The 17,842-nt window shown below is 41.0% G+C and overlaps 1 protein-coding gene across 2 annotated transcripts in view; it reads right to left on the bottom strand.

The window, feature by feature from the left end:
• The window catches only part of dnah5 (dynein, axonemal, heavy chain 5), a 211,710-nt gene that overhangs the window by 23,605 nt on the left and 170,263 nt on the right, over window positions 1-17,842 (bottom strand). For both annotated transcript variants that reach the window (XM_072283263.1, XM_072283264.1), the window contains 5 exons: window positions 15,982-16,225; window positions 12,162-12,276; window positions 4,638-4,828; window positions 4,062-4,183; window positions 3,000-3,149 (listed from right to left, as the gene is read on the bottom strand). In XM_072283263.1, coding sequence (XP_072139364.1) covers window positions 3,000-3,149; window positions 4,062-4,183; window positions 4,638-4,828; window positions 12,162-12,276; window positions 15,982-16,225 — 822 coding nt within the window. The remainder of the gene's footprint in view (window positions 1-2,999; window positions 3,150-4,061; window positions 4,184-4,637; window positions 4,829-12,161; window positions 12,277-15,981; window positions 16,226-17,842) is intronic.

The raw sequence follows: 17,842 nt of genomic DNA, 5'->3' as shown, positions 1-17,842 counted from the left end.
GAGAGAGTGCATCCACGGTCAGCTGTGATGAAATGTAACAACTGTGACTTGGAGCCATTTTTAATATAGGCATCAGGGTAATTTAACAACAGTAAACCACTGGAAGTCTCCCCTAGGACAGACACAACAAAATAAAGATGCTCATGCAGAGCTGACACCTTGCAGTATGTAGACCATGTTTAAGGACAGTGTCTGAATTGTGGAAACTGAAGCCAACTTGTTGGCACTGAATTGTTCTCATCAGTGGACATACATAACTGGCAGCTCAACATAAATGCAGAAGAATGGTGAGTTCCTGAAGTTTCCACAATTAATGAGCTGCTTCAAAAAGATTACAACCCAAAGATAATGGATCTCTGGCTACTTAAATCCCATGGTCAGCAGGCTTGCTGTGGCCTTCTCCCACCCGATGGAAGTAGACACTTCAAATTAAATTCCAGTGTTTAATGAATATTATTTATCCATAAACATGCTTCATAAAGTACAATTAATCAAATACAGTGGCAGAACAATCTAAATAGAACAATGACACTATAATTGAACTTCATTTATTTATTTAGAGATACAGCGCGGAACAGGCCCACTCAGCCCTACAAGTTGCACCACCCAGCAACCCACTTGTTTAACCCCAGCTTAGTCACAGGACAATATACAATGACCATATCACTTGCTAACTAGTATATCTTTGGTCCTTGTGAGGAAACTGGAGCACCCAGAGTCGACCCACGCAGTTCAAAGGGAGAAGATATAAACTCATTATGCATGCTGCTGGAATTGAACTCCAAACTCCAGAACACCATGACTGGTAATAGCTCATGCTAGTCACTGTGCTACTGTGGCGCCTGTCATATGTCTCAAATTTGCTTTGCCAATGTTAGCCTAATACATCATTATTTTCTTTGCATCTTTGAAATAAATTTGTGCACATACATGAGAGAGTTTGGAGCACCAAGTTTCTGGGAGTGAATATAGCAATCTCACCTCGTCCCTCAACACCACCTCTTTTGTCAAAAAAAAAAACAGCAGTGTCTTCATGACCTCAGGAGTTTGAGGTGAGTGAAACTACCCTCCCCCATTCTAACCAATCTTTACAGGAGCATCATCAAAAGTATTCTGACCAGCTGTACAGTATTGCCGTCCAAAAGGGGAAATACAAAGCATCTGACTGCAAGTCCATACAAAGGACTGTGGCGACTGCTATGAGGATCATTAGGGTCTCTCTTCCACCCACATTTATTAAGAATGCTGCGTATGGAAGACCCCAAACATGCTCAATGATCATTCCTGTCTGTCCAACAATGTCTTTGACCCCCTACCATTAGGCAGGAAATAGCATAGCATTAGGACAAGAACTGTTAGGACGGGAAACAGCTTCATCACCTAAACCATGCGATTGCTGAACTACCTGCCACCACCAATGTCTCATCACACATAAGGTGCCCGTAGCATTATAACTTTGTAACTTGTAAATGCACCTTATTATTTGTTCATTTACTTGTGGTAATATTACATTATATATTGTGTGTGTGTGATTTATATGTACTCTGTTGTGCACCTTGGTCCGGAGGAACATTGTTTTGTTGGCGGTATAATGTGTGTATGTTTGAATGACAATAAACTGAACTTGAAATTCATTACATTGTAAACCTAATATTTGCTTTGGACACGTGGCCAAGTGGTTAAGGCATTGGACTAGCGACCTGAAAGTTGTGAGTTTGAGCCCCAGCCGAGGGAACGTGTTGTATCCTTGAGCAAGGCACTTAATCACACATTGTTCTGGTATGACACTGGTGCCAAGCTGTATGGGTCCTAATGCCCTTCCCTTGGACAGCATTGGTGTCGTGGAGAAGGGAGACTTGCAGCATAGGCAACTGCTGGTCTTCCATAGAACCTTGCCCAGGCCTGCGCCCTGGAGAGTGAAGACTTTCCAGGCGCAGATCCGTGGTCTCGCAAGACTAACGGATGCCTTTATTAATATTTGATTTAGTGATATGAAGACCAGTGTTGCATTATGAGGGATGTTCAAAGTCATGTCCAAACTTTCTATTTATCTTTCAAACTTTACTTTGATAAAGCATTAGAGGTGGATTTTAAGAAAGTGAAATCAGGAAGGCGCATCAGCTAACTGGGTTCGGTTAAGTCACACAATTGGTTGCTGCTAATTCTAAGTCTGAGTCTACTAAGCAAGTGGTGCTGCTGGAGCTGACAGTCCCATGGGAAGATCACTTGGAAGAGGCCTTTGAAAGGAAGCTCTCCAAGTACGCAGGACTGGTCAGCAACTGTCAGCAGGCTGGATGGAGAGCGAGGTGTCTCCCAGTGGAGGCTGGATGTAGGGGATTTGCAGCCCGTTCCTTAGTTAGAGCCTTCAGCAATTTCAGCATCGAGGGAGAGAGGAAGAGGAAAGCCATCCGCAGTACCACCGATGCGGCAGAGAGGGCCTCAAGATGGCTGTGGCTCAAAAGAGGGGAGCCATGGAGTCGTAAGTAGCTAGCCATCTGGACACAAGCTGGGGTCTGATCAGCCCCGGCTGGGTCACCTGGAGGAGGGTGTATGATGTTGAAAGACCCAAAACACCCGATGATTCCAGGAACATCACTGAAGATGTGTCCAGAAGCATCAGTAGATGTATGTACACAGTAGCACTGGAGTGCATGTGGAATCTTCTGATAATTAAAACTTCAGTGCTGATGTGGATCAAAGCTGATACATATCAAAGCAGCACTATTACTACGTGTTCTGTTTTTCTTAGCTGAAACTAGTGAATAATCTTTTCATATTGCTGATCATATTATACACTTCTTAAAATTATTTTCAGTTTCAGAGTAAGTTAAAATTAATCAGCTTATTTGCACACCAAGAAATGCAGTTAATTCTAAATTCATGTAATTGATTTTCTGTTCATTATTTACTATCTACTATTTGCTTTTTAAAAAGTCATCTCTAAACTTTGCAGTTCTTTTCTTTTAAGTCCTGCAGTTCAAGTGCATCCAAGTGTATACCTGAGCAATGGTTCTATCAGGACACCAAGATCTGATCAGGAGAAGACGTTGAAAGCAATCCAAGCACTGGTCATAAGCATTTGGCAGAACAACTTCTTCAGGGGCTTCTTTATCAAACCAGTTCTTCCACTGTTTCTCATTCCTCCCAATCTACAAGGATTGGTGGATAAATAAAATTATAAGGTTAAGCAATCAGGAAAAAAAAATCAATTGTACTGCAAAACAAAGGATTATTGAACTCACCAGTGCACATCCAAGTCATATTTTCCTTCACTCACTACTGACCATGATAATCTGAATGATTACACTGGCAGTTTTATTCAAGTTTGTGTGATCTTTTGCATTGATAATTGCTTTTGCTATTTTAATCAATTTGCACTGATGATCACAATCAACAGATATGTCCAGATAATGTGTTTCCATTGGTTTTTGCACTTGTTGTTATCAAAAAGCAGTTTTTGTTTTAATAGCTGGCCTTAGTAGATCAGAAAATGTGTGCAGCCGGATACGTTACCCTCTCTATGTTTTCACTCCAACTTTATTTATGAATCCTCTTACACTATTGGTATTCAATGCCTCCACCATTAAAATAGATGCAAATAATTTATTTAATGTACACATTTGTACATATTATAATTGTTTGCATTCATCTTCAATAGGTTCCTAATATATATTAGTGCTATTTATCTTGATATAGAAAAGGTCTTGCATAGATAGTAATTTTTATTTTTAAATCATTTTTTACCTTAGTTTCTTGATGCATCTTCAGTGATATTTAGCTCTTTCAGCTAAATGGATTATTATCTTTAAAATAAAATCTTTAAGACCGATACCTTTCCCATGTTGTTCTTTATCTGTGCATCTGCTACTAGCATTTTAGCACATACATTCACTAAACAGACCAACCGGTCAGTTTGACATAGCCCGTCTGAGCGAACTACAGTGCACAAAAGCATAATCACTGTGGAGTAATCCAACTGTAGTGTTAGGAAGGTCTGCTTCAACCCAGCTTTATCATACAAGATAACTAGTTCCACATAGTTTTATCAGTTCTTAACATACTTTGTCTAAGATATCTGCAAATTGCCCAAGTTTACTCAGTTCCACCAGATTTAACCAGGTCATATCCAAAATCCACCTTGCAGGTTTTGGAGGGCAAGCCTTAAGGTCCAATGAAGCACCACCTGTGTAAGATTAATCAAAATTCAGGTTAAACAAATATACCATCAATAAATGATTTTTTCTCTCTTTATAATGAAATAAATTTAGGTTTAGGATATATTTTACTTTATGCACTAAATCAATTCTGGAATTGACACATGTTAATAGCTTTGGCACCTTATTGCTCTGGGATATGTAGCTATTAACCGTACATTTTAAAAAATGATTTGTACCATTACATTGAACTAAAACATGTCAGTACTGAGTTCAGTTGTCACTAAAGCACTTATTCTTAATTGGCTAGTTCAATTTGTTTCTGAAAATCATTAACATGTTGTAATAGTCACAGATTGAATACCCATAGCAAAACTGGATAAAACAAATGCAAGTTAAAAGGTGTTGGTTGGTAGGCTGCCCCAGTGGGTAGTGTTTACTTTTACTTTTTATAGTGAGGCAATGAAAGTTTCATGTTCTGACCTTTAATAAGGGTGAGGAACTCTTCGTGCTTCAGTCTGTGACGTTGCATGTCAATCTTAAGTGTAAGCAGCAGAATGAACAAAAACTTGTGTTCCTCATATAGACCACGGGCTGCGTACTTATATATTTCATAGGTCATATGCTCAATGATATTTGCTATTCTCTTACTGGTAATAGGATTCTTGACAGACCTGCAAGATACATATTCAATTGAAAAAGTAACATTCAGTTTTGTTTATGCACTTACAATGCTGTAATTATGTATGCAAATCATTCAGAATTCTGTATGCAAAAAAACCTATCATGAAATGAAGAAACCAAAAGTTATTCTCCAAATATATTTATACAACAGTCAGAATCACAGGTGGAGAGAGTCCTGCATCGAAAGAGAAGCAGGGAGAGAGATAACAGGTCACACACACACAAAGTATGGGTGTGATAGTGGGTGTGAAGCTGATTTGTGTATGGCAAGAGAGTGTGGCCAGCGGAAAGGGAGAGAGTGGGTGGTATTGGGAATTTCCAAACAGATGAAGATCACGGAGGGTGGATGATTGCTGCAGTGCGAGAGGGATTTAGGAGGGAAAAGCAGGCTTATTAGCCCTAGAGGGATTGCTACCACAAGAAGGTCGTATCTGCAAGTAGAATGACTGACCTGGACCGGTCTTCCTTATTTGCTTTCTTACTGGGCTAAGGCTCAAAAAACCCAAAGTAAATGAGAAGGAAGTTAAAATAATGAAGGCCGGTGGCCTCCTTCAAAGACATTACCAATCAATCCATTTCTTGTCTGTGGAATCATGAACTGCTGATCAACCCAAATGACATCACAACTTTAAAAAAACTGAAAAATAAATAACTGCAGATATTGAAAGTGTGAAATAAAAACAGAAAATGCATAAAATACTCAGCGGGTCTATCAGCTTCTGTGGAAAGAGTTAATACTTCTGGTTGTCAAATTTGGTTTTAACCTGCAGTGAGGGCTTGGGAGGAATGGAAAGAACAAAGGCAATATTGACTTGATGAAGGTGTATAAGATGATAAGGGGCATAGATAGAGTGAATGACAGTGGCTAAGGTGAATGGAGGACAGTTTAGGGGAGATGCCACAAGTAGTTTTTTTTTAAAAAACATAGTGATAAGTGGCTGGAGTGCTGTTAGAGCTGGTGGTAGAGGCAGTTATATTAAGAAGGTTTAAGGGACTTTTAGATAGGATTATGGATGAAAGAAAATGGATGGTTATTTGGAAAGAATTTCCCTCTCGAGATCAATAAAGTATTATTATATTGATAATGGAGAAGGTTAAAATGTCAACACATCATCATAGGCCAAAGGGCCCATACGGTCATAAGTTCTATGATCTAACATCTCTGATGAGAGAGAGAGGGAGAGACACACACACACAGTACAGACAGTCAGAGTGAAACAGAGACACACAGACTGAGGGAGTAGGATGAAACAGACACTGTGAAAATAAGAGGAACCACAAAGTGAGAATTCAACAACTATGAGATGAGAGTCAGCTGTGCGAGTTGATGACAGGGAAAGGCTGAGCCAATATCTCAGATGGATGGCTTACTGCAGAAATTGGTCATTGCAATACTGAGAAATTAAGTGATGTTGATTTGTAGAATTTAAAGGCTACAATATGACGAGCTCCTCAAGCTTACGCTGGGTTCCTGACAGTGCAGGAGGTTATAATCAGATATATTGGCATGGGAGTGGAAGAGAAAGGCAGTGGCAGGCAAATGGAATCGCTGTGCTGCATCTGCAGACCGGACACAGGTGCACTGTGAAGTACTCACCCAGTCGGCATCCAGTTTCTCCCTGTGGTGCAAGTGCAAGTGAATTGAAAGGACCGTCCTGGGCATTGAATTGAGGGAAAAGAGGTAAGAAAGAAGGCCTTGCATCTCCTGCAGTCTCACAGCAAGTGCCACAAGACAAAGAGTGGTTGCTGCAGATGTAAGAACCGACAAGGGAATCATGAAGGGAGCAGTCTTTTCAAAATGCTGACAGGGGTAGGGAAGGCCTGTTGCCCTTATTATATCGAGGTCTCATGTACACTTGATTAACTGCCCCTTATGTTCTGCTTGGGCGTGGTGTGGCAGCTTTCGAAACCCAATTGCAAGTTCTATTACTGTAGGCAGCTCACTTGCTCTGCAACAGAACTGGACACTTCTGCTGTCAGTCACCTGTCTGTATTATTGGCTCAGTTCCTCATACATTTGTACATATTAAAATCATATACAGTGGATTCTGGTTAATTGGGACACATCCGGACCAGTACATTTTGACCCAATTAAGCAGCTACCCTAATTACCCAGAGTTCCATATAAATAGTTAAAAAGTGTAAAAAAGCCAAACTACCATTTAACACACACAAAATGCTGGAGGAACTCAGCAGGCCAGGCAGCATCTATGGTTAAAAGTACAGTTAATGTTTCAGGCTGAGACCCTTCGGCAGGACTGGAGAAAACAAGCTGAGGAGTAGATTTAAAAGGTGAGGGTAGGGGTGAGAGAAACACAAGGTGAAAGGTGAAACCGGGAGGGGGAGGGATGAAATAAAGAGCTGGGAAGTTGACTGGTGAAAGAGATACAGGGTTGGAGAAGGGGGAATCTGTTAGAAGAGGACAGAAGGCCTTGGAAGAAAGAAAAGGGGGAGGAGCACCGAAGGAAGGTGATAGGCAGATAAGGAGAGGGAAATAGGAATGGGGAATGGTGAAGGAGAGAGTAGGGCATTACTGGAACTTCAAGAAATCGATGTTCGTGCCATTAGGCTGGAAGCTACCCACACAGATAAGGTGTTGCTTCTCCCACCTGAGTGAGGCCTCATTGCGACAGTAGATGAGGCCATGGACAGATATGTCAGAATAGGAATAGTAAGTGTTACTAAAATAGGTGGCCACCAGGAGATCCCACTTTTTCTGCCGGACAGAGTATAGGTGCTCGGTGAAGTGGTTCCCAATCTATGTCAGGTCTCACCGATATACAGGAGGCCACACTGGAAGCACCAGATACAGTAGATGACCCCAACAGACTCACAGGTGAAGTGTCACCTCGCCTAGAAGGACTATATGGGGCCCTGAATGGTAGTGAGGAAGCGTAGGGGCAGGTGCAACACTTGTTCTGCCTGCAAGAGTAAGTGCCAGGAGGGAGATCAGTGGGGAGGGACAAATGGACAAGGGAGTCGGGTAGGGAACAATCCCTGTGGAAAGCAGAAAATGGGGTTGGGGGAGGGAAAAATGTGTTTGGTGGTGGGATCCCACTGGAGATGGCAAAAGTTATGGAGAATTATGTGCTGGACGCAGAGGTGGTGGGGTGATAGGTGAGGACAAGAGGAACTCTACCCCTGGTAGGGTGGCAGGAGGACAGGGTGAGGGCAGAAGTGAGCGTAATGGAGAGATGTGGTTGAGACCAGTGTTGATGGTGGAGGAAGGGAAGCCTCTTTCTTTGAAGGAGGAGGACACCTCCCTCATTCTGAAATGAAAAGCCTCATCCTGAGAGCAGATGTGACGGAGGGAGAAGAATTGAAAGAAGGGGTTGGCGTTTCTACAAGTAACAGGGTGAAAGAGATAGAGTCTGTGAGAGTCAGTGGGTTTATAATAGACATCATTAGATAACCTGTCTCCAGAGACAGAGGCAGTGAGATCGAGAAACGGGAAGGAGGTGTCAGAAATGGACCAGGTAAATTTGAGGGCAGGATGGAAGTTGGAGGCAAAATTGGTGAAGTCGATGAACTCTGCACGGGTGCAGGAAGCAGCACCAATGTAGACATCAATGTAGTGCAGAAAAAGTTGGGGAGTGATACCATTGTAGACTTGAAACATAGACTGCTCTACATAGCCAACAAACAGGCAGGCATAGCTGGGATCTATGTGAGTGCCATGGCTACACCTTTTGTTAGAAGGAAGTGGGAGGAGCCGAAGGAGAAATTATTAAGAGTGAGGCCAAGTTCCACCAGACAGTGGAGAGTGGTGGTAGAGGGGAACTGGTTGGGTCTGGTGCCCAGAAAGAAACGGAGAGCTTTGAGGCCTTTCTAGTGGGGAATGGAGGTGCATAGGGACTGGACATCCATAGTGAATATAAGATGATCGGGGCCAGGGAAAATTAAATCATTGAAAAGATCAAGAGCATGTGAAGTGTCACATGTAGGTAGGAAGGGACTGAACCAGGGGGAATAAAACTGAGTTGAGGTATGCAGATACAAGTTCAGTGGGACAGAAGCAAGAGGAAACAATGGGTTGACCTGGACAGGCATGTTTGTGGATCTCAGGCAGGAGATTGAAATCGGAAGTGCGGGGTGAGGGATCTATGAAGTGTGGCCTCCTGTATATCGGTGAGACCTGACGCAGATTGGGAGACCGCTTCGCCAAGTACCTATGCTCCATCTGCCAGAAAAAGCGGGATCTCCCAGTGGCCAACCATTTCAATTCCATTTCACATTCTCATTCCAACATGTCAGTCCATGGCCTCCTCTACTGTTGCAATGAAGCCTCACTCGGGTTGCAGAAGCAACACCTTATATTCCTATTGGGTAGCCTCCAACCTGATGGCATGAACATCGATGTCCCTAACTTCTGGTAGTGCCCCCCGATGTCTCTAACTTCTGGTAATGCCCCCCACCTTCTCCTACAACATTCCTCATTCCCATTTCCCCCTCTCACTTCATATCTTTATCTGCCTATCACCTCCCTCTGGTGCTCCTCCATTTTCTTTCTTCCATAGCCTTCTGTCCTCTCCTGCCGGACTCCCCATTCCCCAGCCCTGTATATCTTTCATCAATCAACTTTCCCTGCTCTTTACTTCATCCCTCCCCCTCTCTGTTTCACCTATCACCTTGTGGTTCTTCCTCCCCTCTCTCCACTTTCTTACTCTGAATCATCTTTTTTTCTAGACCTGATGACGGGTTTCGGGCCTGAAATGTCAACTGTACTCTTTTCCATAGATGCCAACTGGCCTGCTGTGTTCCTCCAGCATTTTGTGTGTGTTGTTTTGGATTCCAACATCTGCAGATTTTCTCTTATTTGTGATTAAACTACCATTTAACTGAGTAACAAATTATATATTTAAATGAAATACTGAACAAATTAGAACACTATCAATACTACTTTATACTATAAAACTGTGTATTCATTCCTAATAGCTATCGATAGAGGAATTTAACTGCCACATTCTTTTGATTGATTGTAAATGGACAAAATCAGTGCAGGCACCTAGTGTAGACAATGGACTGCCTTCATACAATGATATCGACAACTTCATCCTCCAAATCTTCATTTTCATTATAAAATTCAAGATGAATACCTTCAAATTCTCCATAGTTCCTAACTTGTCAAAGTAGTGAAGTTGTTTCATTTTCACTCCAGGCCATTCCTAGCATTTCCAAGCCTGAATTCTTGAAACCATGGTGAGCAAAACAGTTCTGAATTGTCTTATTGCTATTTTGCGCCAACTATTAGTGACGAAAATCACCGCTTTTTGAACGCAAACCCCACACAACTGTCGCTATTTAAAAAACTATTTGCATGGTGTCTAATACCAAGGAAATGCATGCGTAAGACACTAGTTAGAAACTGTTCAGCAACAGTCTCCTGGCCCAATTAAACAGCACAGAGTGCCTAATAACCAAAACGAATCCCAGCTATTTTCTCAATTGTTTTTCACTCTTTAAGAGTTGTCCCAGATAAATGGCTGCCCCAATTAACCGGAATCCACTGTATTTGAGATTTAAATTTAAAACGTCTTAAAATTCTCATTACCATTGATGAGAGCGCCATGCATTTGCTTAGGGCTCCATGCAGTCACAATAAATCACCCTTTGAATCTATTTCATTTTGTCCTCTGGGACGGCCAGAAACAATTGAATTTCCAGAGGAAAATGTCACAACTGTTGGCTTTCAGACATATTTAATCAGCAAATTGAAGATATGTGCACAGGTTTATTGATCTTGACTATGAAGATAATATGAAGCGCTCTGGGTGACAGAGGCGGCCTCAGTAAAAATGAAATTAAGCCTATATCACATCATTAGAGATACTCACAATTAATACCCTTTGTATCTGTCCACAGGACACGTACCATTTCACTCGATCAACCAATGATGAATGACATCTGATAATATGCAGGTAGTTTTCCCCATGGGATCCAAATAATGGAAAGTTATAATTTATGAAAACTGGAAACTAGAACAAGCTTGGTTTTTGTTTAAATATACATGCTGATAGTCAGGTTCTTTTGTATACTATATTGATGGACAGAATAATCTACCTTAGAATAATTGGCAAGTATTAATAAAGTAATTTAATAAAAGTGCTTTCTTCTAAATAACATTACAGTAATTCTCAGGCTCCAAAAAAGTAAATGATGCTTTTATTGTTATCAACAGTGATCATTTAGCAAAGAACAGGATTGCTTCTTTGCTATCCAAACCAATCCAAATAATTGAATTTTCACATTTCAAGATTAGCAGTATTTTTCTTCCACAATAAGAAATCCTACTCTTTTATAAATCAAGTCACTGATATTTAGATTAAATATTTTAAAGAAAAATTAGCTTTACTTGTCACATGTATATCACATGTATACCAAATTTCTTGGTATTCACCTGGCGGAGAATCTCACCTGGTCCCTCCACACCAGCTCCAATTCAAAGAAAGCCCAGCAGTGTCTCTACTTTCTGCGATGCCTGAGAAAAGTCTATCTCCCACCCCCCCCATCCTCACCATATTCTAGAGGTTGTACTGAGAGCATCCTGAGCAGCTGCATCACTGCCTGGTTCGGAAATTGTACTGTCTCGGATCGCAAGACCCTGCAGTGGATGGTGAGGTCAGCTGAGAAGATCATCGGGGTCTCTCTTCCCGCCATTACAGACATTTACACCACATGCTGCATCCGCAAAGCAAACAGCAGTATGAAGAATCCCGCACACCCCTCCTACAAACTCTTCTCCCTCCTGCAATCTGACAAAAGACACTGAAGCATTCAGGCTCTCACGACCAGACTATTTAACAGTTTCTTCCCCCAAGCCATCAGACTCCTCAATACCCAGAGCCCGGACTGACACCAACCTACTGCCCTCTACTGTGCCTATTGTCTTGTTTATTATTTATTGTAATGCCTGCACTGTTTTGTGCACTTCATGCAGTTCCTGGGTAGGTTTGTAGTCTAGTGTAGTTTTTGGGTTGTTTTACGTAGCTCAGCGTAGTTTTTGTATTGTTTCATGTAGCACCATGGTCCTGAAAAATGTTGTCTCGTTTTTACTGTGTACTGTACCAGCAGTTATGGTTGAAATGACAATAAAAAGAGACTTGACTTGACTTGAAAACAGAGAGAAATGTGCCATTTGTATCACGCAGTCTGACATAGTCCAAGGATATGCATGGCACAACATAGCATTTTGTGTGTTTAGTTCATTAATACTGACTGATAAAATTATATTTAATAAATGTTATTTTTAAATTTGTAACTTTACATATAAAGGAAATACACTTCAGTACAACTTAAAATATCTCTTTCCAAGTGTTTCATTACCTGGCTAATGACAGGTCAAAGCGCCCCAGGAACTGGCGTAAAGAGGTTTGATACATAACATTCACCATGCTCATCTCTGTAATCAAGAAATACAGGATACTTCCTCTGGTCGCCACTAGGAGAATACAAAATAAAGTCACTTCTATTAAATATGGGTCTTGGATGTCACCACACTAGTTTGATCTCTCAACTATGAACATTTCCAGTTCAAAAAGTCATGGAAATAATATGCACAAGGACAAGGCAAACATATGACAAATAACATTTACACTATTTACTTGCTGGTTCCTGCAAAATCTACCCACAAAACTATTTAAGAATAGAGAAGTAATGATAAAATGGTTCGGAAATTAGAACTAGTTAATTTAATATCATGGGATGTAGATCAGTTGAAAAGTTGGACAGAATGATGCCAATTGGAACTTAATCCATGAAATGATACACATTGGGAAGTCAAATTCCACTAGGACATAGACAGTAGAGTAAATGGCAGAGACCTTAGGAGCGCTGAAAAGCACAGACACCTTGGGATACAAAACCATAGCTCAATCCTTTCCCTAAAACCTAATCTAAGCTTAACTCCCATTGTCCTTAAAAGTAACTGAGCCACAACTTCAACACAAACCGCAGCTCAGCACCATCTTGACTGGAACAATGACAATCAACCAATATGATAGTCAGGTTAAGTGGCATAACACCTTCTGCAGAAAAACTGAGAAGCTTCTATAAAAATACAGAATCAGCTATACTAAAATTACTGGAAATTTTACTGAACAATTACATGTATATACAGTAGGTGACAATATAAACTACAAGCATAAGGAAGTTAAACTACAAGGAAAATACTAGAAAATAACAATTCTTCTTCCTATATCCGAGAGCTCCTTAGAGAACGGAAACTGATTGTCGACATCTGCCTCGTCAATCTCTCCCACAAGTTCGTCTCGACCTATTTGAAACTCAGGACAATTGGTCAGGCTTCCTCAAGGAACCAGGTCCCGAGCTGGAGCATCAGTATACAATCTCAGGGTTGTATACAGCATATATACTTTGATAATAAATGTACTTTGAGTATCTATAAGGAGAGATTCAAAAGTGGCAAATCCTATCCTTTGTTTCAAGCTTGCTGCTGTCAAAGATCATTGAACTGGGTTTAATGCCACAGATGATTAGAGATGTAAAAATACTTCAAAGGGATTATTACTTTTATATTTAAAAATAATAAGTTGACTTACAGGATACCTGTGATCTTAATGCAAGCCTCAGAGGATTCTGGGAGGCAAATGCAGCATGAGAGAACTTCGTGGCGGGCAGGCTGCAGGACGGGAGCGCAAACGACCTTTGGCTCCGTTTTACCAATTATAGCTTCCATTGTTTGTCGACTAAAGCAACAAGGGAGATTGAAGCATCGAAGCGAGTGCAGAGGGTGAGCACCAGCTGTTTGCCTTTTGATCAGTTGCTCTGTACTGGAGAGGGGAGAGGGGAGAGCGTGCCGCTGCGTCCCCAAGAGTATTGCCCAGGTTTTTTCTGCATCTTGGACGTGGACTTGGACTATAGACTTTTTCAGTCTTATAGCTTTTATATTCTGTGTTTTTTCGCCTGATCTTCTTGGGTTTTTTTTTGTGCAGGAAAAGGGATTTGGGGGTCGATGTACCTGATCCATTTGTTTTTTTTTGTGCGGGAGGAGGATCTTGGGGGCCTATGTACCTAATCTGTTTTGTGCGGGAGGAGGGATCTGGGGATTGATGTGCCTATTCCATTTTTATTCGTTTTTTTGTGGGGAATTGGGATTTGTGTGTTGATGATTGTGCTGTCTTTCTTTTCTTTCTTGATTTCATGGTTACCAAGAGAACTGAGGAATTTCAGAGTTGAATACTTTGATAATAAATGAACCTTGAAACTATTTGAAAATATTAACTTTCTGTAAAATAAGGAAACTACGTATAAGAACCTTTACAATCCATGTCAGAATTTCATTTGTATACCAATCAAGAAAGGCATTCAGCCGAGGGGCTGGATGCACAGACTCTCAGAGCAGTATAATTGAGCACAGTTCCTGGATTTAGTTGAGTCCAATGATGAAGAAAAAGGTTAAAGGTGCCAGGCAGAAACGGTGTACAGAAATATTGAAATCAAATACATACTAACTCACAAAGACCAGCTCACAGGCAGTTCTCCACCAAATTGTGAACATTAGTACACTGGATCACGTTTCTCTTCATAGTCCAAACCACTCATTCTGGCAATCAATCTCAAGACTGACTCCAGGGCAGATTAATCCTTCTTTACATACAGAGACCAAAACTGTACAAAATCCTGTAAATCCCCTCAAGACTTCCTTACATTTGTACTTCGATTTCAATGCCATAAATGCTAACACACTAGTTACATGTTTACTTGCTGTTTCTCATAAAGGAAGGATACCAAGATCGTACTGTGCAGCTTCAATTGCACACTGCTGAAAAATTCATCATCTTTGCTACACATTATCGGTGGCCACGTTATTGAGTACAGAAGTGGAACCTGGTGTGATCTTCTGTGGCTGTAGCCTATCCACTTCGAGGTTCATTGTGTTGTGCATTCAGAGATGCTCTTCTGCACACCACTGTTGCAATGCATAATTATTTGAGTCACGGTTACCTTTCTGTCAGCCTGAACCAGTCTGTCCATTCTCCACAGACTTCTTTCATTAGTAAGATATTTTCACTCAGAACTGCCACTGACTTAATGTTGTTTGTTTCTCTCACCATTCTCTGTAAACTCCAGAGACTGTCATGCATGAAAATCCCAGGAGATCACCGGGTTCTGTGATACTCAAACCATCTTGTCTTGCACCAACAATAATTCCACAGTCAAAGTCACTTAGATCAAATTTCTTCCCCATTCTGATATTTGGTCTGAACAACAACTGAACCTCTTGACCATGTCTCTTAGGCACTGAGCTGATTAGGTATTTGCATTAACAAGGTGTACAGGCAAACCTAATAAAGTGGCCAAAGAGTGTATATTTAAACTGAAAGATATTTTCCTTTCTCTTCCTCTAGATTTATCCAATTTTTTTCTTGATTTTGTACTCCAGATCATGCTGTAATTATACTGTTCACACAGGTACCTGACTTTCAGGTGAAGGTACTGCAGTTTCCTGCTGGGTTGCAATTGGAATGCCTGCTTTGCTGCGGCTGCTACTGTGTGGTAACCAGAATCTCCGAAGCTGAAGGCCCCGAAATTCTCAGCGTTGCGTGTTTCAGCAGCCAGGGAGAGGTCGAAGGCACTCAGCAGAGGATGGCGCTCGGGAGGCGGTATCGGAGAGGCTGCTCGGAAGCTCGGAGTTTTCAGATGGATGGACTCAGGGTCAGCTGTGGTCGGCTGCTTCCAAGTATCGGCAAGTTGACGGTGCCTGGAGGTTTATGGCAGGGAGTTTCTCCCTTTTGCCGCCTGCTGTTGGGGACTCAGGAGTCGATCGACTCGGGACTTTGAGACTTTTTTTTACTGTGTCTATGGTCTGTTCTTTATCAAATTATGGTATTGCTTTGCACTGCTGTAACTATATGTCATAATTATGTGTTAGTCTTTGGTCTGTCTTGTTTTCTGTGATAGCACTCCGGAGAAACATTGTATCATTTCTTAATGCACGGATGCATTTCTAAATGACAATAAAAGAGGACTGAGTGTTTTCATAATCTAAAAAAAAATTACAGTGCAAAAGCCAACACAGTGGGTCAATATGCAAGTGCCTGTTAACAAACGTCTGGCATCATTTATTCTCTACTCAGATCAAAGCCCAGCCCAATATTCTTTCTCCATCACCATCTGTTCTCACCTGGTCTGTATTCCTCACGGGCAGCATTAATCTGTATCTCTGTATCCGCAGCTATCTGTAGCTTTTGAGTGACCTCCTCGGCTGTCTTTTTGGTGCTGCTTAGGACCGTGACAAGACTTTGGTCCTCCACAAGGGAACCTTTTATACTCGTCAAACGATGCAATAGATTGTCTTCCAATTCTTTCATTTTCCTCTTGTTTAATGTCACATCTTCCATTAAATCTGTTCGTTCTTTTTCCAGTTCCTGTTTTTAATCACATCATACAATACTTGAAACTGCGCAATTATAATGTGCATTAACTGGAATCTCTAAAGCATTCAAAACTGAACATGTCTCAAATAGTACAGATGCATTTTCATTCAGCTTGCCAACAATGCAGTTCTCAGCCATTTTTCATGGTGGTTACAGTAGACCAGAGGTTCCCAACCTTTTTTATGCCACAGACCAATACCTTTAAGCAAGGGGTCTGTGGACCTCAGGTTGGAAACCCCTGCAGTAGAAAGTAGACCAATGATTTAAGAAGCGCTGATTAAATATGAAACCTTCATAAGCTGCCTCTTTTTTTATGACCACTGATAAACAGAAGTAGTAACTAATTTAACCTCAGGACTGAATAGAAAAATTAATCGTGTGCGGCAAGTTCTTCATTCAGAGATGGAAATGGTAACTGTACCTTTCTACACAACATAGCTCATGTTTACGCATTCCCATCCTATAAAAATACAGGTAATCTGCAAAACTAATCTGGTCTGGAGTTTTGGCAAGAAATAGAACTAATTATTGAAATTGGAAAAAAAAGCAGCAATGTCCTGCGCACCTCTGTCAGTCACACATAACAACACCTGGAGGAGGAGGCACCATGTCAGAACTGACTAGTCGGGAGTCATATGAAGAGATCCTTGATGTTAGCAATTCATTGCTTCCAATCAAACAATGCCAAATTTGGTCCAATTGGTAAAGGGTTGCAGGAATCTCCTGCTGATTTAAGATTGCAAACTCATTAAGTCGCTCCAAAACAATTATTTAAAATTTGAAAAATACTTGAAGAATCTTCAAAGGTATAACAATTAAACCGGAAGACAACCTATATAATATGGTGATGAGCTGCAAGACAAGATACTGAGTTATGAATGCATTGTTGAAATTTGCAATCTAATACTGATGAACATGTGTTATGTAAGATACTTTAGGATCCCAGAGAGAAATTGCTATTTTAATCTGGAAATTTTATCTGTAGCTGATCATTTTCATGAAAAAAGTTGCATGTTTCAGGCTGTTGATAACTTGAATGAGAGACGGATGATACGCTTTTCTCTTACTTCTATTTTTTTCAGTATACTTCCTTTGTGCCATTAATGACAGCAAAGCCAAAACTGCTACACATCTTTTCATCAGTGTTACACTGGAACAGAAGTAAACCATTTGATCCTACCCAACATTCAGTGAGATGACCTGTATTTGAATTCTACATATCATTACTTCATTTTACATGGGACCATTGGTTCCTAAAATTCCATTTTTAATTGACACCTGATCCATCACCAAATTGACATTACAGAAGAGAATTTACACTTTGTAGAAGTGCTTCCTCCAGCTTAAAGCCAGCCATATCTCCCCAGGTAAAGCCAGCTTTAATACTTAAAGCAGGTGTTCCCAACCTGGGGTCCATGGACCCCTTATTCAAAGGATATCCCAAATCTTTGACTCCCCAACCAAGGGATATTACCACATCGCTTCTTAATATTCTAAAAACTCCCATCAACTTAACCCACTGCTTCTAAGTGACAAGGAATATCACCCTACTTTGCAAAATTTTTCCTCCTCTGCAAATATCTCTCCAAGTCACAAACCTTCCAACTT

The sequence above is a fragment of the Mobula birostris genome, chromosome 19, assembly GCF_030028105.1.
Source record: "Mobula birostris isolate sMobBir1 chromosome 19, sMobBir1.hap1, whole genome shotgun sequence".
Classification (NCBI taxonomy): Eukaryota; Metazoa; Chordata; class Chondrichthyes; order Myliobatiformes; family Myliobatidae; genus Mobula; species Mobula birostris.
Note: the sequence above shows the minus strand (reverse complement) of the source record. Positions and strands in the feature narration are given on the sequence as shown.